A 27054-nucleotide genomic window follows, 5' to 3' on the forward strand; every position below is an offset into this window, starting at 1 on the left:
CTGCATCAACTCATTTGGTCTTGTCTGGCTCTTTGTAATGGTTTATGGGTACCCCTTCGTATGCAGCAAACTCATATCTGGTCTTGTCTCTCACTGAACATCTTTTAACTTTCTTTCTCAGTTTTTTTTCCTCTCATACTTTTTCTTTTCAAGGAGGTAGGGAGGGAGGCTCTTTGAAAATTGAAATGGTGCCCCTCCATGTTTGCAGCAAAACTCATATTCGGTCTTTTTCTCACTCTTTGTAATAGGGAGTGATGATGTACGCATAATTCCTTTCAGTGTCATTTTTACAAGCATGTTTTAAAATGACTCAGGTTTTCTTTTTCTCAGCAAACGATAAAACTTCATTAATAAAGAGTCCTTGATACATAGAGACCGAAATACAGATCATGCAGAAAACTAAACAGGTGGATTCTTTCTACTATGAAATTCCAGTAGATATTGTGGGATTTTAATCAAGGGGATTTGTCTATACAAATTGAAGTTAGAATCTTGTGTCTCTAGTTGTTCCTTCTGTTATTCAATCCGAGACTTGCTGACGTTGCATTAAGGCCGTAATAACTACTTGGGAATCCCCTTCTATGATAATCTTCGTGAGATGTTTTAAGTGTGCTTTCTGTACACCTATGAATGCTGCCATGGCTTCACCTTGGTTTGGGTTGCTACTGCTTGAGTATTTAGTTACTACAAATTCAATTGATCCATCATGTGCAACAATATTGCTGCTGCAGTATTGCCAATTGGTCTCACTGCTGCATCAAATGTATTGAGAAATGCTTTGGAGGAAGGGGGGACCAAATGGGGCTGCTATTCAAGAAATTTCCATTTCTAGAAGCATTACAATGATCTCTATATTTTTTGAGAACTTTGGGGACAAATTGGTCAATGGCGCGTGGGCCTCACCCACCGCCATAGATTTCAAAGTCTACTAGAGTTGATCAAAACTGTAATCCGTCTATTTTCGCCTCTATCTTACTGCTTTCCTTATTACTTTTGCCAAATTTTGCTAGAATATATGTAAGGAGTTTAGTAAAATATTCGAGCCGTAGGCACTCAATGATCACCACCTCCTATTTGGTCCTTTGGCGGTCTCTCTCCGCCCAACCCATGAGCCCCACTTTTATTACTTTTGCCCTTGGCGCAAGAATCACATGTACTCCTTCGGGAGACTGGAGTTTTGCGACAACGTATAATGCGATGAATTTCATATATTTTTTTACTGGCTTTTTATTATAAAAGTTGTCCTATTTGGTCATAGGATTGTAAAGACAAGGCAATGGACTTCCCCAATAGTCGGTTCAAGACAAAATGCAATCACTACAATCACCATGACCTACGGTCATGGAACTACAATCCTGCTCCCAGATTGTATAAAAACTGCCACTTTGTGCGGCTCTCTCCTAGCAGGGAAGGGCATGAAATATTTATTTGTTTCTAGGACCCATTTTTTTTCCTTTTTATATAGTAGTGCTTTAGTTAAGAAAGGGTGTTTGTCGGGGTTCCCCTACCCCTTACTCATGTATTTCTCTGTCCCTTAATTATAATATATTACACAAGGAACGAAGAGTATGGGGTATTGGGAAGGTTTGAGGTGAATGAGTCCTCATGTAATAAACTGTGGATGCAATTTCTCATGGCTGAAAGTGTCCAGATATAATAAAACCGTGGATGCAATTTCTCTTAACAAATGTTAAGGGAATAAGAGACCCTTTGGATATATAACTAACACCTACCCCTTTTTTTCCTTGAAATGCAAACCAATACAAAATTTAAAATCCCTACGTAAATGGAAAATACCAATGTGAGATAATGTGTCTACCTACAGCGGCATTTTTTTGTCTTCATCAACATTTGTCGTCGCTTATTTAATGAAAGGAGCTATGGAGTCCTGAATTTAACGTGTCCAAAAGTATCTATCTTTTTAGTTTTCCCATACAAATAATATCGAAATGGCAAGGGATGCTTATGCTGCTCCTGCTGCTGCTACTTAATGTTTGATAAAGATTTTCATTTCCAAGTTCTTCTAGTTCTGACCACCAAATCTAATGCATATACATGAAATCTTAAAAAAAAAAAAAAAAAAAATTAGGTGCCACTTCAAATAGTGCCAAAATTCAGTCAGGCACGTAAGAGAAGCAAATTAAGAACATAAACTTCCTTGTCGCTTTGTTGCATCCACTAATAGCCACGGGAAAACTTGAATCAGCATGCATATGCGTTTAACTTTCTGTTATTTCATGGAAATCATGACCCTTCTGCAAGATCATGGGGATTCACCTCCCGGTCAAACAGTAGAACTAGTTACATTTATTCTTCAAATCACTCTGGCTTTCAATTATAACCCAGTAAATACCATAACACGCCCTATAGACTTCCATCAGCATACTGCTCTTTGAGATCCTGCAATGCTTGTCGAATTGAGTCCTCGTCTTGGCTGGAGTACTTCAAGCATATCAGCCGCTGAGCAACACGGTAAGCCATCTGGATTGGATGATACTGCATGTAGTTTATTTCCATCCTCTTCACTTCCTAGACATTGGAAGTTGTTTTATATAACAGGTTACTGAAGTTCATGAAGATCATTCTATACTTGCAATCACAAAAGATCATGCGGTAAATCTTATCCAGTGAAAAGAAGATAGGCAGTGAAATGATATCAATTTCAACATCAAAAGGAAAATGGTTCCTACTTGCCTCATATGGTGTATTTGGTGGAAAGGAACAATAGAGGTTGTGAGGACTGTTAAGGGGTGACGAAGGAGATAAAAAATTATTATTATTTTTTTTATAGTCTCTTCCTGTTCTGGACAACTTCCATTAGACTTTAATGGGCTTAATTTTAATTTTTCATGTTTTTCTTTTATCTTGTTCTCTTTCTAGACTAGATATATACAAAATGTACAAATCTGAAAGCGAATATTGATGATAAATAATTACCAAATAAGTATCTAATACACTACCTTTGTTAATGTTATATATAGCTAAAATTTACCAAATCTCCATTTCTGTTTAAGAAATCTGAGCCGCTTTGCGTAAATAGTAGATTTTTTAAATTTGAACTCATGATTAAGGATTAAGAAAGTTTAACATTACACGTGATAAATTCAGTCAAGGAGCACGTGTACTTCAAAAAGATCTTGTGATTTAGATGAAAAAATCAGGATGCTTTGGGCCTCAATGTTCATACGCCATACTAGCTGGTTTCATGAGTGAGATGAGATAAAAAATTTATGAATAATAATAAAATAGTTTATGAATAGTAGTGAGATAATATGAATTTAATATTTTTTGGGTTTTAGAAAATGAGAGAGAAAAAGTTGAATAAAAAATATTATAAAGTTAAAATAAATTTAGAATATAGTTTTATAATATTATTTTTGTTTGGTAATTTGAAAAAATTGAATTATTTTTTACTTTTTGTTTAAAAGTTTAGGAAAATTGTAATGATTAATTTGAAAATTTTGTATTTGAATTGTATTTGGAAAGGAGATGGGATGAGATGAGATGAGATTAAATGAGAATTTTGGAATGATATCTATTTACAAACAAGCTCTAAGACCCTAATAAGAACTTGAGATTTTGCATAATATCCGTCCGTAGAGCTTTTATGAAGGAAACGCTTCAGCGCAGTTGATTCCTTTTGTTTAGGACCTTCATGGACAAACTAGGACTAGAGACGGATCAACAGACTGCACATTTTCCTAAAAAATGTATACTGAACCAACAGATGGATTCAGATTAGTAGCTGTTCTGGCTTCTTTCAACCTATTACTTGTCTGCATGTTATCTACCTTGGACTCTTCTAAAAGTTTTCTGGCTTAAGTTTCACTAATTCTTCATGTTTTTAAAGCATTAATGTAAAGAAAGAAGTTTGGACTTTAGAAAAAAATATTATCCTTATCGGGATTCGGGGTCACCTTTTCAGCGATCCGGGATGTGATGCTTCTGGCTGTTTCAATAACTGAGCTTGGTAAACCTGCCACTTCTGCCAACAATAGGCCATAGTGTGGTACACGTCTTGGACCGTCCTTGAGTTGATGCTGAGTAAGTAAATAAGATATTTTATTCAGGGAAAAAAAAGTTAAAACAAGCAAATATTAAAGCAAAAGAAATTTGATACTCAACCTGGAAATCTAGACGGTTGTTTCTAATGTCAACCTGGAAGTGAAGAATTTTCACATTTGGATAGATGGTTGCTAATTCTGATAGATTCTCCATATGAGTAGCAAATATAGTATACCTAAATACGAGAAAGACAACACTTGAATTCAAATTGTTAATGAGTGCAGGAGGAGAAGATAAATATGCATTATCTTTACAAATATTAAGGCTGAACACATTCTCGCCAGTAGCAATTTTTCCTGCCCTAACAGCTTCTAATGTTTTCTACTATTTACTCTGATTACATTTTTTATACAAGCCATGTCCAATAGACTAGCTCTGTGATCCTTGATTGCATAAACTACATTTTGGCATTTTTTAATAGTGGAAATTAGATACTACTTGTTTCTAATTTTCAAAATTCATAAAAAACATGGTAATTGGTGAAGCAGAAAACAGTTTACGCTTTCAGTGGTAATAGATACTCGCAGCAGCTCCATGCAATTGCAAATCCATCAGAGGAAGAAGTAGCCCTCCCAAGCTCATCCATTACAATCAGACTCCTGTCCCCAATAAAAAGATGTTCACATGAGAAACTATTGCACATTCTAATGGTATAAACATCATATAGGATATTACCTTTCAGAGACATTCTGTGTTACAAAAGCTGTCTCTTTCATCTCTGTCATGAACTGTAACACTCAAATAGAACAAGACATGATTTTTCTCTCTATGATCCATAGTTAAGAATATTAACTTATATGCCACTAATTCACATAGTATATAATAAAATATAGGGCTCTTGACTGTAGGTGAAATCATACTGTACTGGAGTTCGATTCAAGATTATCCACTGCACCCATCCTTGTAAATATACGATCGACCACCCTTAAAGTTGAGAAGTGAGCAGGAACATAGCAACCAATCTGAGCAAGAATAACTATAAGACACACTTGTTGAAGATAAGTGCTCTTTCCACTCCTGAAGGAAATAATACATATTAAACTTGAGATATATATAAGAACACATTATTTGGGGGCGTTGGAACTCAGAAAATGAAATCATAATAATACAATCAAAGATGAAAGGACTACATGCAGAAGAAATGTTTAAAATGAGCATCTATATGGATTACACTCTGAATAGGTGTTTAAGATATTAGCCTTCTCTGAAACAAGCACATTCACCTCCCTTATTACAAGTGGGGTTATATTAGGTTATCCAAAACATATTTGCAATAAAGTATCTTATGTATTTGACAATGTAGATTTGACAATTCATAACCATCTGTGTCTTCCAAAAAAGCAACAAATTGATGCCAACTACCATATAATTGCTACAAAATGCATGCTCTAAGGCTTCTTTAAGCTTTTTAAACTCAAATGCTCCATAAGCAAATTACAAGGGCACATATCTCAAGAACAAAATATTTTTGGGGATTCTTAGGTAATTTTTTATTTTGTTGCTTGGTTAATCTTGTTTCCCATACCTGAGGTAGTTGGTATACATTTTGTTTCATTGGTGTCTGATGTAATTGATTCTGCATGTGTAATTAACCATCCTGGGATTTAAACCTGCATCCATGCTGTTGAAAACTCATGTCCTCTACTGGTAACCAAATAATGAAGTTGGGATTTTTTTACAGTTTTTTATTTCTGTATTTTATTTGAGGGTTTCCCCATTCTTTAAAAAGGACATGTGAAAATATTCTCAAGGAAAAGACATGATGCATGAAAAATTCTGTATCTGTGCAAGGAACAGCTTTAATGAGAGCTTTTTCTTACATGTTTGGGCCCATTATAATCACCATATTTGATGCTTCTGAGAGAAAGAGATTGTTGGGCTGAAAATAAATAAATAATGATAGTAAATAATTTCAATAGAAATTGAGGTTGGAAAAAGAAAAGGACTTCCTACAGATGACAAAGAGTATGATACAAGCAATCAAATCACCAAAGATGGAAAAGAACATACGATGAAGTCATTGTGTATGCTTTCCAGGATAGGATGCCTTCCAGCATCAATTGCCATTGGGCCATTGTCTGGCAGAAGTTTGACATGATTAGGCATATTCCTAATTGCTCTTTTAAGAGTCACCAGAGAATATGCCAGATCATACCAAATAACTTACCTGTGAATTCTGGTCTAGTATATCGATCAACAGGCTTAGTGGATATTGTATGAGCAAATGAGTTGACAATCATATCTAACAGGCATAATACCTCTGCAAGTAGAGTAAGCAAAGAGACATCCTCCCGTATGGCATCTAAAAGTGCTGCATGACATACAACATTACCATAAACTAAACGTGTATCTACAAAGCATAAAAACACCTGAAACATATAGTAATGTACCAAGGGAATAATGAACTTAAAAAAAAAAAAGGTAAATACATCTAAATATTTTGCATAGTCATTTACCCAAATCTTCAAATCTTTTGGATCCATAATGCCAACGGTTAAATTTTTATTCTACGTTTTCACAGATCAATGGATCCAAGAATCAGCATTTAATAGTACTAAGCCTTCTTAGGCATCCGCAATGCAAATGCAATATTTTGTTTAATAAGTGAAACTTTATTAAGGATCAAAGAACATGTTGCCCGATTACAATGGGCATATAATGAGAAACACATAGCAAGAAGAAGAAAATAGAGTAAGCAATGAAAATCAGAAAAAGAAAAGTAAGCAAACATCAATGATACAAGGTTTTGAAAAGGAAATCCTTGAGTCGCCAACATCTTCTCCTTATTCACGAGAAACACCTAGCAGAAAATGTATGATGCTAATGGCATTGATTTCAAAGTGTTAACACAAGTTTTTTGATAGGTAAAAAGATGTTAACACAAAAAATTCATACAATATAACATTATAAATAAGAAAAGTAACAAGTATATGAATTTATGCATCAGATATTTTTTTATAGGTTTTTTTTTTAAATTTTTTATAGGTGAATTTATGCATCAGATATGAAAACAGGGAAGAACAATAATCTAATAATTTCTTGCATATGAGAGAATGGTATCCATAAGTTGCCCGGGCTAAGGCTATGAAAATTTAGCTATGAAAAGCTTTGGAAAACTTATAACACAATCAATCTAGAGATATGCATTAAATCTATCATGGCCTTCAATAATGTTACATTAAAATGAGAAAACCCTAATGCAAAAAGAGTCAACTCATGAACCTTAAAATACAGAAGATGTACTAAACTGATCAGCAATTTTTTTTAATGAAAGTAATAGGAACTTTTATTGAAGAGTGCAAAGGCTTAGCTCAAGTACACAGTAGGTATATAAGAGAAACACCTAATTGGGAGGGAAAAGAGATACAAGGAAATCATGAAAACACAAAAAATCTATAGAAGCAGTCAGCAAATTTAGGACAACCTTCCAGGCAAACTTCTGTTCGTATATAGCACTCTGCAGCTGCAGACTTATTTCTAACATTCAACTGCAAATTTCATTGAATAGATCAAAGTATGAATATTTATCAAAAGCCATCCAGGTTCATCAATTTATGACTGATTTATAAGTTAGTGACATACTAACAATACACTCGCTATCACGCACAAATAGCATAATACAGTTAATTTACCATGTTGATCACAACGATGATAAGTAGGCCAACAGTGTAATATTCCAGATTAAGAATAGGAAGATAGTGAATGGGATCTCACATTACTTGGAAAGGAGAAGTTCTTGCCCCTTGTAATGCTTTTAAGCGACTCAAATTGTAACCTTGACTAATCCTTTTGGAGTATGGGCTCAAATATGCCTTGAGCTTTCATTAGGTCGTTACAAATGGTATCAAAGGCAATACAACCAGAAGTGTGGGACTTGAATTATGTCACCTATAATGGAATAGCTTGACAAGGATGTCGGGGATTTAAGGAGGGAGATTGGAATACAATGGATTGAGTATGGGAAGGTTGTGAACGGGATCCCACATGGCTTGGGAAGGAAAAGTTCTTCCTTTTATAAAGATTCCAAATGGCCCCATTTGTAACCTTGACTATTTCTTTTGGAATATGGGCCTTGGTGTGGCTTTAGCTTTCCTTGGATTGTTACAAATAATGATGCTCAAATTTCATTATATTCAATACCTATTTTCAATTTACTCTGCATTAGCTAATACTAACCAACCTATCAACAGAAGTATAAAATGAAACATCTTCTAGGTTACTGACAATATAAAAGTGCTACAATGTGAAAGGGCATGTTTCTGTCATTTGGCTGGTATGTAATGATCATCCTATTGAGAAGTTATTTTCTTTTACAATATCTATCCCCAAGAAATTGTTGTGGTTGTATCTCAAATTGTTTTATGAAAGATTGCAACTACCAATTTAAGTTCAAGGTCAAGGTTAGGAACCCATGGCGAATTTGAACATATCATTATCAACTACAAGCTAATATCACCTGACTTTCACTAAAGATTAATACGCAACACTAGAATCATATAAAATTTGCCTAATGCATGAGTTGTGAGAGCAATCAAATATTACAAAAACTCCACACTCAACAACTGTTGAGGAATCATTACATTATTTATATTATTTGCTTGAAGGTCTTCCTGTAATTCAATTTCATGAGGCTAGTACAAATAATACATCGGTGGAGTGAGAACCGAAAGCCAGGGTTTTCGCTTCCTTGACGGCTATACTATTCTTCTCCTTTATTCTCATTATCATCTTATATCTTGCACTCAGCATCCACTACTAAACTTTGTTTTCTGTCAATATCTTTGACCCTTGTATCATTTCTTTACATCTCAATTATCATCTACTGATCCAAGATGCACTTACTGATCCAAAATGGAGGTAAGCAATACAAGAGGAGATGAAGGCACTTTATAAAAGTAAGTTGACACAAGGCTAGATTGGTGGCCAAGGACTTTAAAACAACTTGTGGAATTGACCATAAGGAGGCATTTTCCCCTTTGTAAAACCGAAATCAATTTGAGTTCTATTCTCTTAGAGCAAATTTGGGTTGGCCACTTCATCAATTTGATGTAAAGAATGCATTTTACATGTAAACGGAACGGAGACTTAGAGAGGAAACTAAACATGGATGTTCTGCCTGTCCTAGAGTTTAACTTGGCAAATTTGGCAAATGGTAAGGTATGTGGGTTAAAGAAGACATTGTCCAGATGTTTATCTCACACTTTTAGGAGGACTAATCTATTTATCTCACACTTGTCTAGAAACTGCCAATGCACCAAGTATGGTGAGTCTCATAGGGTAAAAGTTAATTGGATTCTTCATTATCTGAAGTCCTCACCTGGTAAAGGATTGTTGTTTTTTAACATAATTACATGTGAGTAGGATTTTATGTAGGTGCTGATTGGGCTGGATCAATTTTAGATAAAAGGTCTACTTTAGAATATTAAACATTAGTAGGCAGGAAATCTAGTGACCTGGGGAAGTGAAAAACAGAACACTGTAGCTAGATCAAGTGAGAAAACTGAATTTAGAGCTTTGCAAATAGAGTAAGCAAATTATTATAGTTGATAATGTAGTTGAAAGAAATTGGGTGCAACAATAAATACTTTGTGATATTCATTATAATAACAAAGCAGAGATTAATAGTGCTTATTTCAACATGATAGAATTATATTGAGATTACCTGCCATTTTATCAAGGAGAAATTGCATTCTGGCTTAATTTGTACACCTTATGTGACAATAGGACAGCTGGGGACGTTCTGACAAAGGGAGTATTCAATGGTGACACAACCTTGAGCAAGCTTGGCATGTGAGGTATCTTTGCCATAGCTTGGTGGGGAGTGTTAAGAGTTAATACATTATATGTTGTTTTCTTTTATTAGAATGGAGGAATTTTTGTAATTGTATTTCGAAAGACAACAGTGGAGTGAGAACCAGGAGCTTGGGTTTTTCTTTGGATTCCCTTGATAGGGTCATGAAAAGGAAAGTTTCCTCTTCCCATGTCTTGACATAACTGAAGAAGTTACTGATGATGGCAGATATATTTCTCTTTTATTTTCTTCTCCTAATTTCGATTTTCTACTTTTATCTTCTCTTTCTCCGTTTTACCTTTTCAACTGAAACAGCATTACATATAGAAGTCTAATGAATATGTGGGAGGAGTTATTAAGATTATTTGTAACTCTAATGAATAAGTGGGTGGTGTTATTAAGATCACATCAGATGGCTTGAAAAAGAGTACAATTGTCATGTGAGGCACTGATAGATTATTCCTACAATCTCAGACCGCTAAATCAATATAAGGAATAAATTAAAGTTAGAATACAGCAATGCTGACATGATCATAATACTCACAGAAGCAAGTTCCAGAGTTGAGCAATGTATATTGTTGCCATGTTTCAAGACCTGATTTAAGTCTCACCATTATAAATGTTCAGAAATAAGGAGAATCCTCATAAATAATCAAGTACCAGAGCTAATATCCTATTCCCAACCTGAATGAACTTGTTAGGAAGCTTTCCTTGAACATCCTTCTGTGGAATGCTAAAGTAGAACCCTTGCCTATTGTTAAAGGGAAGTTTCAAATTGGGCAATTTGAAATCTTCACGATACTTGTTTGCAAGATTATGAATAGCTGTCAATTCAATATTAAATAGGTTTTAAGTTGCCTTACACTGCAGTGACACACAAAAGAAGGAAGACAAAGAAACTGAATTCTATATGTCGTACGAAACCTTCACTAGTATCACAAAAGGACCTCCTTGCTAAATCCAAAAGTCCATCAATTCCAGCCTTGACAGCAAAACACTGCTGTGTGCGAGCAACAAATGGAACCCGTGCATGAAGCACATCTTCATCAATAACCTCTCCAATCCTGAAATAATACAGCTAATTGAGAATATTTGAACATGGGTATTTATGGGGTATCAAACATAATAAAACTGGTGACATTATTGAAACAAATATCAAGTTTCTTTCACAGCCCAGGTCCCCAACTGTCACCAATTACCATCACCACCACTACTTTCATTATTATGTAAGTTTGGTCTGAGTAATCAAGGCTGAGTCCGCTCACACCTCGTCCTGTAAACTGGCAGTGCTGACTGCTGAGCCAAAGTAAGGCTTGTGTTTAGCCCACAATATTAAAACAATAAACTTATTACAGCCCGAGCATAGCCCCTAGCATTCTGTTTGGCCTATTACTGGAAATGGCAGATAAAAGAGAGGATATTCAATTCTAAAAAACCAAGAAATTTGCTTACGTACAGAGTTGGGTCAAGGGCCATTAAGTTGAAAGTTAAATAAAAGTTAGTACATATACAGATATATATATATATATATATATACACATATCATTGAATATTATTTCCACTTTGTCCAAATGCAATGTTTGGTCCACATACACCATTTCTCTCCAAAACCATATCTCCCAAGCAAATACAAGAGAAAATCCCAGCTAGCATGGTCATATGCTTTTTCCATGTCCAATTTAATCAGAATTCCAGATTCATTCGATTTAATTCTGCTGTCCACGTACTCATTAACAACTAAGACTGAGTCAAGAATTTGTCGCCCTCTTACAAAGGCATTTTGAGATTTCGATACAATATTTCCCAACACCACACTCATACGATTAGCTAACACCTTAGAGATTATCTTGTATACCCCATTCAACAAACTAATAGGCCGAAAATCCCACATCTCCACAGCCCCTATCTTTTTGGGAAGAAGTGCGATAAATGTAGCATTGAAACTTTTCTCAAATTTCATAAATGTATAAAACTCAAGAAAAACATTCATTATATCATCCAGCACTATATCCCAACAAGATTGAAAGAAAGCCATTGAGAAACAATATAGACCCAGAGCCTAATCCCTTGCCATTCCTCTAACCACATCAAGAATTTCATCCTCTTCAAAAGCTCTCTAACCATTCTGCACTTGCCTGATCAATGGAGTAAAAAAACAGTCCATCAAGCTTTGGTCTCCAAGAGTATTCTTCACTGAACAACTTCTCATAGAAAGCTCTCTGTGTTCCCAAACTCCTCAACATTCCACTTCTTAAAATATGTCTTTAATGCCTTAGGTTTACCAGCCAGTACAATGCTCGGAGTACTAGAAAAAGAGTATGAAGACCACCATGACCTCACCCTATCCACAAAACCCTCAGCCTCCAACCACATATTTTCAAATTTAAAATACCTTAGCCCTCTAAAAGTGCCCCCACTCTCCAGCATGAATAGGATAATGGTCAGAACACATTCTCGATAACCTTTTTTGCCTCAAATCAGGAAAACGAATCTCCAAGAAGCTGAAACCAGAAATCTGTCCAGCCTAGACCATGCCCTTCCATTGGACCGCGTAAAGTCCCCACCAACCATCGGTAGATTGATCAAACCAAGCTCAAAAATCAGATCTGAAAAAGCATTCATGGCATGAGAGAAATAATTATCCCCCCCTCTCTCACTAGGGAACTGTGTAATGTTGAAATCCCCTCCAAAACACCAAGGAACATCCCAACAGCAGCAAACACCTGCCATTTCATCCCATAAAATACTCCTACTATTATCCATGTTAGGACCATAAATCCCCACAAAAACACATTCAAATCCATTATCCACACTTTTGAATCGGCAAGCAACCATAACCTCTCCCACATAATGATCTACCATCTCCACTAACCTCCTCTCCTACATAAGAATAATACCACCTGAAGCCCCATTCGAAACTAATTCAACCCATCCCACACATTGACAGCTCCATAAACCGTTCACAATTGTTTGATTAACCAACTTCAGCTTGGTTTCTTGGAAGCAAATAACATCAGCACTCCACTTTCGAATCATATTCTTTACCTGAAGACATTTTCTATAGTCGTTCAGCCCCCGACATTCCAATAGATGATTGTTGGTTTCATTGATGACTATGAACAACCCTCTCCTTACCTTTATCTCTAATGGCACTTCCTCCCTTTGAGTTATAATTAATGGAGCACGATAACCTCTTTAATTCCCTCTCCTTCTTTAGAGCGGATCTAGCCAATGAAGGTTGACTAGCCTCTATAGCTATTAGAAGTGCTCTAAATTGTTCCTAAAATCCGACATGAGATTCCCACACAATCCTTGATTTCATCCACTTTCCTCATACCCAATCAGATGAAGAATTGGGCCAATCAATTTTAGGAAAGATAGAACACAACGGATTAGGATCAATTTCTTCATCAAACTCCCTCAGCTCTCCTGACTCACTTGCCTCTGCTTCCTCCTCCCCTCCAAGAACCATTTGCAGCTCAGAGTTAAACCTTTGGGTGCAAGAGACCCCAAAAACGAACTCCTCAAAGGACCCAGTGACATTACCACTCAACTCCACATCTTCCTCCACCACTTCCACCTCCTCTGAAAGCCTCTCGGTGCCTCCAAAACATAGCTTAGTAGGAGCCATTAATGGCTAAGAAGAGAACCTCCCAACCCTGAGATGAGAATATCCCATCAGAACCTCGGCCTCAGAGGAGGGCAACAAACTCCCCTTCGCCAGAGTTGAACTCACCACTTGAGTACCCTCAAAGGGATCGACTACCACCGTCATCCTTTTCTATGAAGAAATTGCAACCTTCTGTGCCATTGAGGGTTTATTATGGGCCTCCTCAGAGTTCCGATTCCCATATTTGTTTCCCAAATCTGGAGGGCAAAGCCCTTACACAAAGACTCGCATTTCGCCATCGACCCTGTCTATGACGTCGAAGTGCCTGTCTGAGCCACCAAGCCCTTGGGCTGGGCCTCCTCCCTTCAAGCTTTTGGAGCCTTGTATTTCGTGTAAGGGCTTTGCCCTCTAGAGACCAGGCCTGTTTGCTGGGCCTCAATCTGGCCCATTTGCTGGGTCTCGATCTGGCCCATCTGCTATCTTAACATTAAAACCCTCATACCCATTCCGCAACTCCACTATCCTTTTTCCTTTCTTATCCACTAAATTTAGGCCCAAACCCATTAACAAACCCAACCCATCGTCTACCTTCTTCAACAATGACTCCAACCTCTCCTTCCAACCAAATAACTCTGCCCTTATGTGCCATAGAGACCCTTCAACTTCTCCAACTTTCTGCAACACCTCAGCAGGCCAACCATTCTTCCTTCCATCCATCTGTTTCCACCACAAAACATCATTCCTTTTGTTACCATCCAACACCGATTCATCCTTCCTAAATTTACCCATGCCATACTTCTGTTGAGAACCAGAACCCTCCTGCTTTGGATTCGTTAAGGCTGACAGGTAAGAAACTTCACAATGATGATTAACATCTTTCGAAGATGAATTATAAATCACCTTATTTCTGGAATCTCGTTCACCACCACCATTCGTAGGAGCAACTTTGTTTTCAGAAACTAAATCAGAGTTCCTAAAATCAACGATCTCTCTCATTAATCTCACAAAGCATGCGCAACCACCCCCTTTCCTCCCTTCTGAAATCACTATAATTCCATTCCCCGTACTAGTGCCAAACTCAATCAGCTTCACAAATCTGCCAAACGCGTTTTGACACTTTTGGACCATAAAACTCTATTACCTTCCCTTTTTGTCTGAAAAGAATCTTTATTGTCAGATAACCTCGAACAATCCTCCACCACCTTTGCCATCCAAATAACCATTCCTCCATTGAGATGAAGTGACTTAGACATCTTTCTACTCCTCTTAGTAATGCAGAAAAAGTTACCACCTTTCCTACTAAACACAAACCTCTTAGCTTCAATCCAAAACAATGATCCATCTTCAACAACTAAAGATAAACTAAAAGAAGAAAAAACAGAGGGAACACGAATCCAGGAAGCAAAGAAATTTTAAGGACTATCCCTGGCTAGAAGCGCTAGGGAGGAGATCCGCTATTTTGGTGAATGGCAACCTAGTTGGGTTTTTTAATAGTACATGTGGTTTGAGACAAGGAGATCTGCTATTTATTTTTCCTTTTGTTCTTGTCATGGATGCGTTGAGTATAATGTTGTAAGCGGCGGTTGAAGGAAGGTACTTATCGGGTTTTGAGGTGGTAAATGAGGAACGAAATAATAGCAGTAAATTATCTCATCTTCTTTTTGCCGATGACACTTTGATTTTCAGTGAGCCCAACCAAGAACATATTCGTACTTCGAGAGCCTTGTTGTTATGTTTTGAACTTGTCTTGGGTCTCAGGATTAACCTAAACAAGTCTGAAATTGTACTAGTGGGTGCAGTAGGCAATATTTCAGATTTGGCTAATATTTTGGAGTGTAAGATTTCTTCAATGCCGCTGAAGTATCTTGGTCTTCCCTTGGGGGCTTCTCACAAATTTGTTTTGATATGGGATGGGGTGATTGAGAAAATCGAGAGAAGGTTGGCTGGATGAAAAAAGTTATATTTTCTAAAGGGGGAAAAATTACTTTGATAAAGAGTACGTTGTCTAATCTTCCTACGTATTTCTTTCACTTTTCCCTTTGCCGGCTGGGGTTGCTAGAAGAATTGAGAAAATTTATCATAATTTCGTATGGGGAGGAATAGGAGAGGAAAAGAAGTTTCATTTGGTTAGTTGGAACAAGGTTTGTCAACCGGTTTTTTGTGGAAGATTGGGGGTGAGAAATTTGAGGTTGTTTAATAAAGCACTCCTTGGAAAATGGCTTTGGAGTGTCATGAAGACAGAGATGCTTTATGGAAGAATGTTGTTGCTGTTAAATATAGGAGTCGGTGGGGGGATTGGTGTTCTAATGAAGTTAGAGGAGCATATGGGGTGAGTTTGTGGAAGTTTATTAGGAAAGGTTGGGGGAAGTTTTCTAAATACATTAAGTTTAAGGTGGGGGAAGGGAAGAGGATTCTCTTTTAGCATGACATTTCGTGTGGGGAATCAGCTCTTAAATCAGATTTTCTATCTCTTTATAGAATTGCAAGGGAAACAAATGTTGCTGTAGCAGATTACCTTCGATGTATGGATAATAATATTCTATGGAATGTTAACTTTATCAGAGATGTAAATGACTAGGAGGTGAATGTTGTTTCAGATTTTTTGGGAAGAATTTATAACTCAAAAATGATGCAGGGAAGTGAGGACAGGCTACTGTGGGAATATGCTGGAAATTTCAGGTTTTCAATCAGTTCTTTTTATAAGGTGCTTAATTTTCATTCTGGTTGTGTATTCATTCCCTTGGAAAAGCATTTGGAGAGCGAAGGTTCCTACAAAGGTGGCGGGCGTTCTTCAGTTGGGTGGTTGCTCTAGGGAAAGTATTGACCATGGATAACCTTAGAAAACGTGGTTTGTGTATAGCTGAATGGTGTATCATGTGCAAGAAGGACGGTGAATCTGTAAATCATCTTTTTTAACATTGTGAGGTGGCAAAGTCTTTGTGGAACGAGGTTATTGCTCGGACAGGTTTATATTGGGTGATGTCTAAGGAAGTTGTGGATCTTCTTGCATGTTGGCGTGGTTTTGAGGCAAGGAAATGTGTAGCTGCCAAATGGAGAATGATTCCTTTGTGTTTAATGTGGTGTCTATGGCTAGAAAGGAATGGGAGATGTTTTGAAGACAAAGAGCGTTCTTTTGAAGATCTTCAGAGTTTTTTTTTCTACTTTGAGTTTGTGGGCTAAGATCTTTGTAAGGAATGATGATAATGTACTGAATCTGTTTCTGTTTCAGTTTTCCTGCTTTCTAGAGTGTAGCAGGTATTTCCTTTGTATCCATCCTGTGTACTTGGGCTGTGCCTATTCTTGATAATAAAATTTACATCTTGTGTACTTGAGCTGTGCCTATTCTTGATAATAAAATTTCTTATTAATTATCAAAAAAAAAAAAAAATCACTTTGTCCAAGTTAGATTTGGGCTCAGACAAGCACAACCTGAGCTTGGCACGAAGTTCATTCTAGAAATCAGGACCACGCTCAGACCAAATGAATCTAGGCCAAGCAAGCATCTTCAAGCTAGCCTAGCTGAGATGACCATTCCATAAGTCCTTCATCATTTTCAACATCCAATTAAATGGTAGTCCAGTTTCAGCATAAAACATGAAATCAAAAATTATATCAAGAGGTTAAGCAAAAGTTCTTGAACAGGTTTGAGCCTTGAGCAAATTCCTCCAACATTTGTATGAAAAAAACGCAACACAAGAGTTTGACGATAATAAAGACACCATCATGTTTCTTCTATGAACTAATAGATGAGTCAATGTTCAGAAAGAGGAAAAAAAGCTTAGTTAGTATCAGTTGTATATCACTGCTAGCTGAAAAGAATGTCGACTGCAAAAGAAATCGGGAGATAGTTACAGCCGAAAGAGACGAAAAGATGCCATTGAAAGGAAGGCAATGGCAGAACGAAATAATTTTGTATGGTGTATAGAAGGAACCAAAACCAATGTAGTTTTACTTCTCAATAGAAGTTACATGATGTTTGAGAAATAAGCTTTTCATGCAGAAGCAAAAATGCATCATTCTGAATTTTTTTCTAACATATATGATTGAGAATAATTGCTGGTTGTTCAAATCCCTCAGGCTAAACTTGGAATATTCTGCTCAGCAATTTTTTAACAAATGAAACTGAAACCAAGAAATTCATGGTGTCCTATCCATTTCAAGACACGAGCAGCAGGAAATCTTCAACATACCTCTTTTTAATTGATGCATATTTCTCATTTTCACATACAGACTTGTAAATGTTTGCAAGAAGAAAACTTTTCGCATCCTTAAGTACCTGATTTATGAAACAAACTGACATTTCAAGACATATTCGAGTCCAGTAAAAATCACATGGCATATTGCAACCAAGCATATTTACCTTTGAGAGTAAAGGTAGCGCATCCAAAGCAGTTTTAAGGAGAATAATGCTTGAGATTAACATTTGGCTCTTTCTAGCATAATCAATACCCAAGACCTCATTTGTAATTTTCTTAGGCTTAAAGCAGAAGTGACATAGTACTCTATCTGAATGAAGGGAAGAACATATTTAATAGGAAGAGATGTATTAACTTCCTGATGAATGACTTCACTAAAAAGAGTTATAGAATGCCTTGCTTTATGATTTGCTCACCAGTTTCTTTTGGAAATTTACGCAGAACCTGAGAGAGTCCAAAAAATAGCTGTTCATTGCTCATCAGCTCATCCTAAAATCAAACAATTGATTAGACATATGATGGATCGAAAAAAATAATGTTGTCAACTGCATTTCTAACTCACAAAATTAAATAGATGATCATGAGATGGTTGCATACCTCACAAAAATAAAATTTAGAAACTTTCAAGACTATAAAAATCTTCAATAGATCATCGATATGTGATTTTTGTACTGGCTAATTTAAAAGCAACTAACGAAATTGAATGGGGGCAATGGTATAACACTGCCAATGTTAGGTAGGTTAAACACAAAATGAAATTAGAGAATGATGTGGATACAACACAATATTTTACAACAGCTCTCAAAGTGCAAGCATAAAATAAACCTGTTTATGGTGTATGTGCTTTCATGGGTCTAGATAAGTATACAGCAGCTCCAAACAGAGCTAGATGTCAGAACAGATTTTACAGCCAGCCCCAAGTGGTTCAAATCACTGCTTTGTCAAGTAAGCTGACTTCATGAAAGATATATATTTCATAAGCCCAACTGAGTGGATGTGTAAAAAAATCCAAAAGAAAGAATACTGAGATGGTTTAAGTAATCAAACATGATCTAAAACATAAATAACAAAGAATAGGTCCTCGTGAAAAGATTGGAGATTATTATCAAAATAAACTTTTATTAACCTAAAAGTGATGAATTTGAACTAGGTGAACTTCAGCCTGCGTATACAAGCCATTTTAAAAAATGCCTGGGACAAATGTGCTGCAAGCTTTGCAATTCTTCTGTTCATATTTTATTATAATGTTAACATCTTGTCCTCATCTCAATTTCTACCTAAGAATATCCAAACGTGGTCTCTGCCAACCCCAACATTCAGTTAAATTTAGCATGTCTCCTTGCACGCTACAAAGTTGAAGTAGAACTTCATGTTTCAAGCAAGCAATCGGCATTCCATGTAGAAATTGAACCCATAGCCAAGGTCTTACCTTTGAGTTAAAAGATTAAAAATCGCAAGCTATATTTAAAACCTCAACAATGCTATTTTGAAATGCATGCTTAAAAGCTACTGAATTCTGAGATGCATCTGCTTTAAAGTCATACAAAAGCAGTGGATAAATTTCTCAGGCTTGAAAGTTCCTATTCAAAACCATTAAAAAACAATTTTATATGGCATGTCCAGCTAATACCCAAGCTTAGCCTTGAGCCTTGTTACTGTCAAAGGTCTCCACCCTGCAAAAATGTAACCCCCATTTCCATGTATTGCACGAAAAATTACAAAAACTAAACCATAATAGGTACAGAAATATAAAACACAGAATTTCTCAAATATTTATATATATATATATATATATATATATATATATATAACACAGAAAAAGTCTTACCCAATTATTTAGGAACATAATTGACAAGAACCTAATTTAAAATTAGATGATAGTTGGAAAGAAGTAGCACTGTTTAATTTGAATACACACACCTTTATCAAAAGGTAACAAATACAGAGTACATGGAAATTTGTGATAGATACCAAAGGATGATATATTGGAGATCTCACAAAAAAGAAGAAGAAAAGGGAACCCTAACAGAAAGGATCATAAAAGAATTTTGAAGGTTCATAAGTTTGAGGAGAATTTGATTGGACCAAAATTAATATAGTTTCAACAAAGATATTTGAGAATTCTGCATTTGAAACTAACCAGACAATCAAGGCGAGCATTGATAGTTTCAATATCTTTTAATGGCTGCAAAATATTGGCACGAAGAAGTCTAGTCCTGGAGAAGAAAACCAAACAATATGAAATTACAAACTTACATTGATAACAAAAAAGGAAAAAAAAAACCAGAAGAAGCATAAACCCCCTTTTCCTTGCACAAGTTCCTACTTCACTATATCACACCCCCTGCCGAAAAAAAGTATTCACTCTTCTTTTCTATAACTTAGTCCCTACCCTCCAATTGTTTTTGTTGTCTTTAGCATGTGGAATAGACTTTGCTTTTTGTTGCTTGTGCCCCAAAGGCTTGAGTAAAGTGGCTCAATAATTTCCAAATTTTGGACACTGCCACAAAAATTCAGCTGTAAGATTTCGTGACTATATATACTGTAGGATAAATCTGATTCGTATATACACTAAACAAATGTAACATTGATGGGAGTTACCACCATCTAAACCTGATTAAATATGTAGGACAGGATATAAGCATCCGACTTCATTAAGAACGAAATTAATGGTACCTGGTAGCGTCAATGTTCATGTGGTCAAATGATCCATTAAAGGTAACCTGGGAAAGAGATAATTGTGTAATAAAAATTAAAGATTAGGATCCTCCATAAAACTAAAAACAGCTCAAACTATAAAAGCAAACGGATGAAAGTTCTGTAGAAGGAAAACAGAAGTTATGCATTTGAGCTATATTAGGGGGCCACAATTACATATCAATGAGTGGAAAGTTCTCGAGGGTAATAACCTTTTAAGGGAGCCATTTCCACGTGCAGGAAAAATTACAAAGAGTACAAGAAGCAGGTAATTATCATCAGTTTTTCTTGGACTCCCCATAAACAACCATAGTGTATCAAATATCAATATGATATATATTAGTAGGTGTCAACATAATGAAAACACAGCAACTGTGACTGTCAATGGATTCATCTTCAACATAGCAAGGGCAAATTAAAACAAGCAATTTTATTGAAGTGACATTATAACTTAAAAGAAAAAACAGCCCCTAGTGCTCTCTTTCTGACTCCTCCAGGACCCCGGTGCCTAAAGCTAGTCCTCATATTCTGGCATCTAGTCTATATAATTCTTTAGTAGGAGCCAGGGATATGCTGGTGGTAGAGAAAGCAAATATTGCAACTTATAATTACACCAGGAAGATACAGAACATGCATCATTAAAAACATACCGATAATGAGCGGTTTGTAATAATAAGTCCCTTTTCTGCTTCTATCCTGTGGATGAGGTAGTTGGAATATTTTTTTTTATAAGTAAAATACATATCAAGGTAGAAAATATCATAACAATAAAAGTACATGTTACTTTTCAAATATTCAAGCAAACTTCAGATACCTAACAATAGATCACATCGAGAAACTTAGCAGATGAAAAGTCGTACCAAACTATGGGATGCACAAGTTAAAAATTGGAACTAGCATATGAAGAGATCAAATTTCAAAAGAAACTACTTGTAAAGAGAGAGTGAATTAATGAAATCAAAGGATGATAACTCTAAAGAGCCCCCATGGAGGAGGAACAGAACATGACTATAAAAGATGTTACCCAACGAGAAACAAAAATAAAAGAAACAATATGGAGGCCCAGCTTAATATCTCAAAGTTAAATCTCCTCTCTGGTCTATGCAATTGAACTAAAAATAGATCTTATTTAGACTGAGTTTACCAGAACATCATATTTAAATAGAAATATTTTTCATTTCTCCGAGACCCTCCACATCATAGCACTAGCATGTAAATGACTTTACTGGACCATTGAAATAGTCATCAAACCTCTGGTCTCAAGTTACTCAGGGAATTAGCTCTATTCACGATTAAAATATCCTCCTTCATGTTTTAACTTTTGCAAAAATTATACTAGTCTCAAGTCATGAAAGTACCACTTAATAGTAGCGGCAGCAGCAGCCAAACAGAGATAATACTGCTTGTAATAACTATCCAAACCAAGTGCAGAAGGCTCCTTGGCAGCTAGATTTTTAATCAGCACAGCACCCTGGAGCAAAAAACCACAATGGTATTACCACCAAATAGATGCAAGTATCAGCACCTAAAATTTTAAAAATCAGTGAAGAGTAAGTATCTAGGATAACCTTGGTATCATCAAAGCAACCACGGGCCATTACAACCTAAAAAGGCAGTGCATGGTATTAATTTGTGAACAAATGAAAATCACAAAAAAAAAGCCAGATATGGAGCTCGTTGTCCAAGTGAGCGTGCATACACCACAACACACACGCGCGCACACACACACACACAGCTGTCATTGTAAACATTAGGGACAATAACCTTCTTGACTGTAGCATAAAATCTATCCACCAACTCCGAAACTCCAACCATACCATCTGGTGCCAGCTTGTTTGGAGTAACAATGATAACCAATGGATCATAGAAATGCAGCAAAGTTTTTGTATTCTGATAGGAGCTGCTAGTTTCAATATATTGAGAAAGATGCAATGAAGCCAACCTCAAGTCGAAAGCAGCAACTCCAACCTGACCGCACAATTGGTGTCAGTTACACATTATGAATATTATTATTCATCAAAACCAACCTTCAGCTGACACAATTATAACATTTGTAGAGTGAAGTTAATTTGGGATCAACAATGAACTCAAGCCCACAGAAATAAGTGTTAATGACTCTTTTCATAACCATATTAGTAGCAAAACCATGATTCCATTTCCTTTCGCAATCCATAATATTTGGAGACTTCCTTTAAAAGTATAAACCCGAGGTCCTGCAGCATGTTTCACTGTGGCATACTCAATACAATTAAACACACAATCCACCGCCTTCTCTAGAATACAATTAAACACACAACACACACAATCCAATGTTAGAAGCCTTAAATAGCAGGTTCAATTCATAACTGTTAAGGTTTATTAGTTCTTCTTGCTAAGCCAATTGATGCATCAGATAGCCTTTTCCTACAAATCGCTGAACATGAAGTGAAAAAAAAACATATCCAAGAAATTTAATCAGCTTTCCAACACAACAAGTCATTAAAAGAGAAGAAAGAAAAAATAGCACACTCTTCTTCAAGTTTCAGTCCTCAACTTCAAACAGGGGATTCCATGTGACAACACATTTATGTCCCGAGAGTATTCACAAAAAATATAAGTTGTGAATTTCAGGACTAAAAACATATTTCTCGGAAGCAGTTAGCCATGGTTGTCATCAACCACACTTCATGACAACCATCTTTAAGATTGAATTGTGACCTTTCGACCAACAATTAAAAGTATAAGCTCAAATCTAAACCATGGAGCCGCAGGAACTTGAAGTATAAAATGTTGAAAAAAATTTGAACATCGAATTATCCGTAATTTCAGAAATGTGTAATTTCAAGCAGCAGTAAAAGTGACCGTTTGGTCGCTGAGAGAGATGAAGAAAAGAAATATAAAACATAATTTTTAAATATTATATTAGATAAATTCAAATATGGCGCAGACGTTATTTTTATCAACTAAGACAAAATACTGGTGCTAGAATGATTTTTGAGAGAAGTGTTTGGACTTTCGGTCGCCAAAAAAGATTGCTGCATTTTCTCGGGGAAATAAGGAACTCAGATAATCAGACAGGCCAATGACTATAGCATACTTCTTTAGCTCTGTTCTCGATAAGACCGACCACAAAGCTCGATCTCTCTCCTCCGTCGTCCTCCATTGCTGTACCAAAGCTTCACCGAGGTTTTGTAATTGCGCGCCAGAATTGAGTGAATGTCATCTTAGTAAACTGTTCCCGTGGGGACCGGGCTGCAATTTGTTATTGGCGGCCCTATGACAAATGAGATTAGAGCCGCCAAAGATAAATATGTTTAGTTGGAGATTTACTAGAATAAAATTCAGGTTAACTTTATAATTTTTATAATCTAATATACTAAAACTGTTGTAAAATTTAAGAAAATTAGTAAAAGAATATAAAGATTGCAATGTAAGAGTGTAAGAGTATCTCTTCATGACCTTAATATTATTTACTTTGAATTTATTGTGTTATACAAATGATACTCAATACACTCTTTTATAGGGATTAGGGGATGAGGAATTTGAAAGAATGAGACATGAATTAATTAGATACATTAATGAATTTAGGAATTCCAAGAGTTGATACATAAATGTGGCAAGATTCTAAAAGGTGGAATCATGGTAATCCACTCAGTTCATGTATATATTTATAGCACTCACCCTTAGATGTCCATACACAAATAATATGTTTCGTTATAACCTTTTTAAGGAAAAAATTGATAGGGAAAAATCAATGGCGAAGGAAAAAGAGTACAATATTTTTGTGTACTTTGGAATGTTGTAGAATTGTCTCATTAAAACCTTGCAAAAGAAAACCCAATGGAAAAAAACCTTAGCAAAAGAAAAAGAGTACATTCTGTTTGATTATTTTCTTCCCTTCAAAAGTATGTAGAGCTTCAATCGTTTATGATAAAATATCTTTAAGTTGACACATTCCAATTTTGTGGATCAACTTCTTAAATGTTACAGTTGGTAATGCTTTAATAAATAAATCTGTCAAATTATCACTTGATCATATTTTCTTAACATCAATATCATTGCTCTTCTAGAGCTCATGTGTATAAAAGAAATTTGATGAAATATGATTGGTTCTATTACTTTTGATATAGCCTCCCCTAATTTGTGTGATACAAGCATCATTATCTTTATATAATATTGTTGGACTATCTTTGATTGTGGATAAACCACACTTTTCTCAAATGTGTTGAATTATTGATATTAACTAAATGCATTCTCGACTTACTTCATGAATTGCAATAAATTCTGAGTAGTTGGAAGAAATAGCAACTAATGTTTACATGATAGATCTCCATGAAATATATCACCACAAGTGAATAGGTATCATGTTTGTGGTTTTCCTTTATGCGGATCAGAAATGTAACCTGAGTCTGCATAATCAATTAATTGAGGATTGGATCCTTTTGGACTGAACAATCTCATGTCAACTGTCTACGAAGGTAGCGTAGAATATGTTTGACCCCATTTCAATGCCTTCTAGTTGGTGCAGAACTATATCTTGCTAACAAGTTAACTGAAAATACAATATCTGATTATGTGCAATTTGCAAGATATATCAAAGCGCCAATTGCATTTAGACATGGTACTTCTGGATCAAGAATTTATCCGTCGTATTCATGAGAGCGAAATAGGTTTTTTTCACATCAAGTGATCGGACACTTATTGGAGTACTCAAATGATGAGTTTTGTCTATGTAAAAGTGTTTCAAGACTTTTTCTATATATGTTGACTGATGGACAAGAACTCCATTTGAAAAATGCTCAATTTGTAGACCAAGATTTTTTTTTTTTTTCAAAATCTTTCATTTGAAACTCATTTTTTAAGAAATTTGCGGCTTTCATGAGCTATTCTAGAGTTCCAACAAGATTTGAATCATCTATATAAACCGCAACAATAACAAATCTAGAATTTGACTTTTTGATGAAAATACATGGGCAAATTAGATTATTTTCAATTCCTTCTTTTATTAAACATTCATTGGGACAGTTGTACCACATGCGTCTGGATTGCTTTAATCCATATAAAGGATCTTTGTAGCTTAATAGAATAAATACTTCAGAATTTTGAATTACATGTTTCATGCATTTTATATTCTTTAGGGATTTTCATATAAATATCATTATCCATTGATCCATATAAATATGCAGTAACCACATCCATTAAATGCATATCCTAACTTTCTGTGACTACCAAACTAATAAAAAATATGAATGTAATTGCATCTACTACAAGTGAATTTGTTTCTTCATAATTAATATAAGGTTTTTGCAAAAACATTTGTGCAACAAGTCGTGCTTTGTATCTCATGATTTCATTTTTCTCGTTACGTTTATGTACAAATACCCACATATATCTAACAGGCATCACAAATTTAGATGTTTAGATTACAAGTCCAAATACTTCATGCTTTGCTAGTGATATCAATTATGCATAAATTGTTTCTTTCCATTTTGGCCAATCATTTCTACATCGACATTCTTCGATGGTTTTTGGTTTATTTTCGTTACCACTTATGGTGATATCAAAAGTAATTAAATGAAAATATGTTGTCAACAATAATTTTATTTCTATCATTAATTCACTCGTACTTACATAAGATATCGAGATCTCGTTATTTTCAGGTATCTTTTCTTCTTCAGGAGATAACTCTTTAGGAGATTCTATTATGTGAAAACTTTGAACATAAATTTTGGATGGATCTATAGCTCTTGTTGCCTGTTTTGTGTGTACAAACTCTTCAGGATCACCGATTTATTTTATTTGTGCTTTTCTCTTCCAGAAAGTCCTATCATTTTCACCAATAGGTCTCCATGCTTCAAGTGTGTCTTAGACTCATTAGTTGCTACATTATTTGGTTGCCCTACAAGGACATCGATCTTTGCTAGAGTATTAGCAGTCGGAATGTGAGACTTCACTATTTTCTTATTGTCAGTAAAGGCATCTGGTAATTGATTTGCAATAATTTACAAACGAATGATCCTTTGAACTTCCAGTTCACATTGATTTGTACAAGGATCAATATGAGATAGCATCAAAGTGTTTTTTCCCCTCTAATGGTGGGAGGACTATTTCATCAAAATGATAATCTTCAAAACGAGCTTTAAAAATATCCTCAGTTAAAGGCTTGATATATCTAATGATAAAGGGAGAATCAAAACCAGCATAAATCCAAGTCTACATTGAAGACCCATCTTATTATATTGGGAGGTGCAATTAGAACATATACAATACAACCAAAGTTATGAAGATGAATATTTAGACGTTGGCCAAATGCAAGTTGCAATAGAGAATATTTATTATAGACAGTTGGTATTATTTGAACCAATGATGCATCATGCAAAATTACATGTTCCCAAGTAGAGAGAGGTAGTTTTGTTTTCAAAAGTAATTGTTTAACAATTAATTGTAGACATTTAATAAATAACTTAATTAAACCATTCTGAATATGTGTAAGGCAACATGATGTTCGACATTAATTCCAACTGACATGTAATAATTATAAAAAGTCTTAGATGTAAATTCTTCTGCATTATCTAATCGAATAGACTAAATTGGATAATCGGGAAATTGGGTCTGTAATCCAATAATTTGTGCAAAAAATCTAGCAAATGCAACATTTTGAGTAGAGAGTAGACAAACATGTGACAATCTAGTTGATTCATCTATTAAAACCATAA

General features: G+C 35.5%; 1 protein-coding gene across 1 annotated transcript; it reads right to left on the reverse strand.

The window, feature by feature from the left end:
- Window positions 1-2021: 2021 nt before the first annotated feature.
- LOC108989935 (DNA mismatch repair protein MSH4) lies at window positions 2022-23565 on the reverse strand. The gene is made up of 24 exons (XM_018963708.2): window positions 23436-23565; window positions 22124-22327; window positions 21928-21963; window positions 21718-21830; window positions 21010-21055; window positions 20339-20385; window positions 20055-20162; window positions 19803-19878; window positions 18079-18151; window positions 17827-17972; window positions 17657-17742; window positions 10781-10920; window positions 10541-10680; window positions 10401-10451; window positions 7490-7553; window positions 6233-6376; window positions 6076-6143; window positions 5886-5944; window positions 4926-5082; window positions 4741-4793; window positions 4566-4664; window positions 4126-4240; window positions 3918-4040; window positions 2022-2529 (listed from the first exon to the last, which is right to left on the reverse strand). The coding sequence occupies exons 1-24, from the start codon at window positions 23499-23501 to the stop codon at window positions 2365-2367; spliced, it is 2379 nt and encodes a 792-aa protein (XP_018819253.1). The 5' UTR covers window positions 23502-23565; the 3' UTR covers window positions 2022-2364.
- Window positions 23566-27054: the final 3489 nt, after the last annotated feature.

This window comes from Juglans regia, chromosome 2 (assembly GCF_001411555.2).
Source record: "Juglans regia cultivar Chandler chromosome 2, Walnut 2.0, whole genome shotgun sequence".
Lineage (NCBI taxonomy): Eukaryota > Viridiplantae > Streptophyta > Magnoliopsida > Fagales > Juglandaceae > Juglans > Juglans regia.

Bases quoted from the DNA above. Each gene is read 5' to 3' on its own strand.
- LOC108989935 (XM_018963708.2), bottom strand. From the start codon at position 23,501: ATGGAGGACGACGGAGGAGAGAGATCGAGCTTTGTGGTCGGTCTTATC. The intron at 21,964-22,123 runs GTTATTGTCCCT...CTGCCTTTTTAG, and splicing joins TTTATGCTACAGTCAAGAAG to GTTGTAATGGCCCGTGGTTG. The intron at 10,681-10,780 runs GTTTCGTACGAC...TTGAATTGACAG, and splicing joins CTTTTGTGATACTAGTGAAG to CTATTCATAATCTTGCAAAC.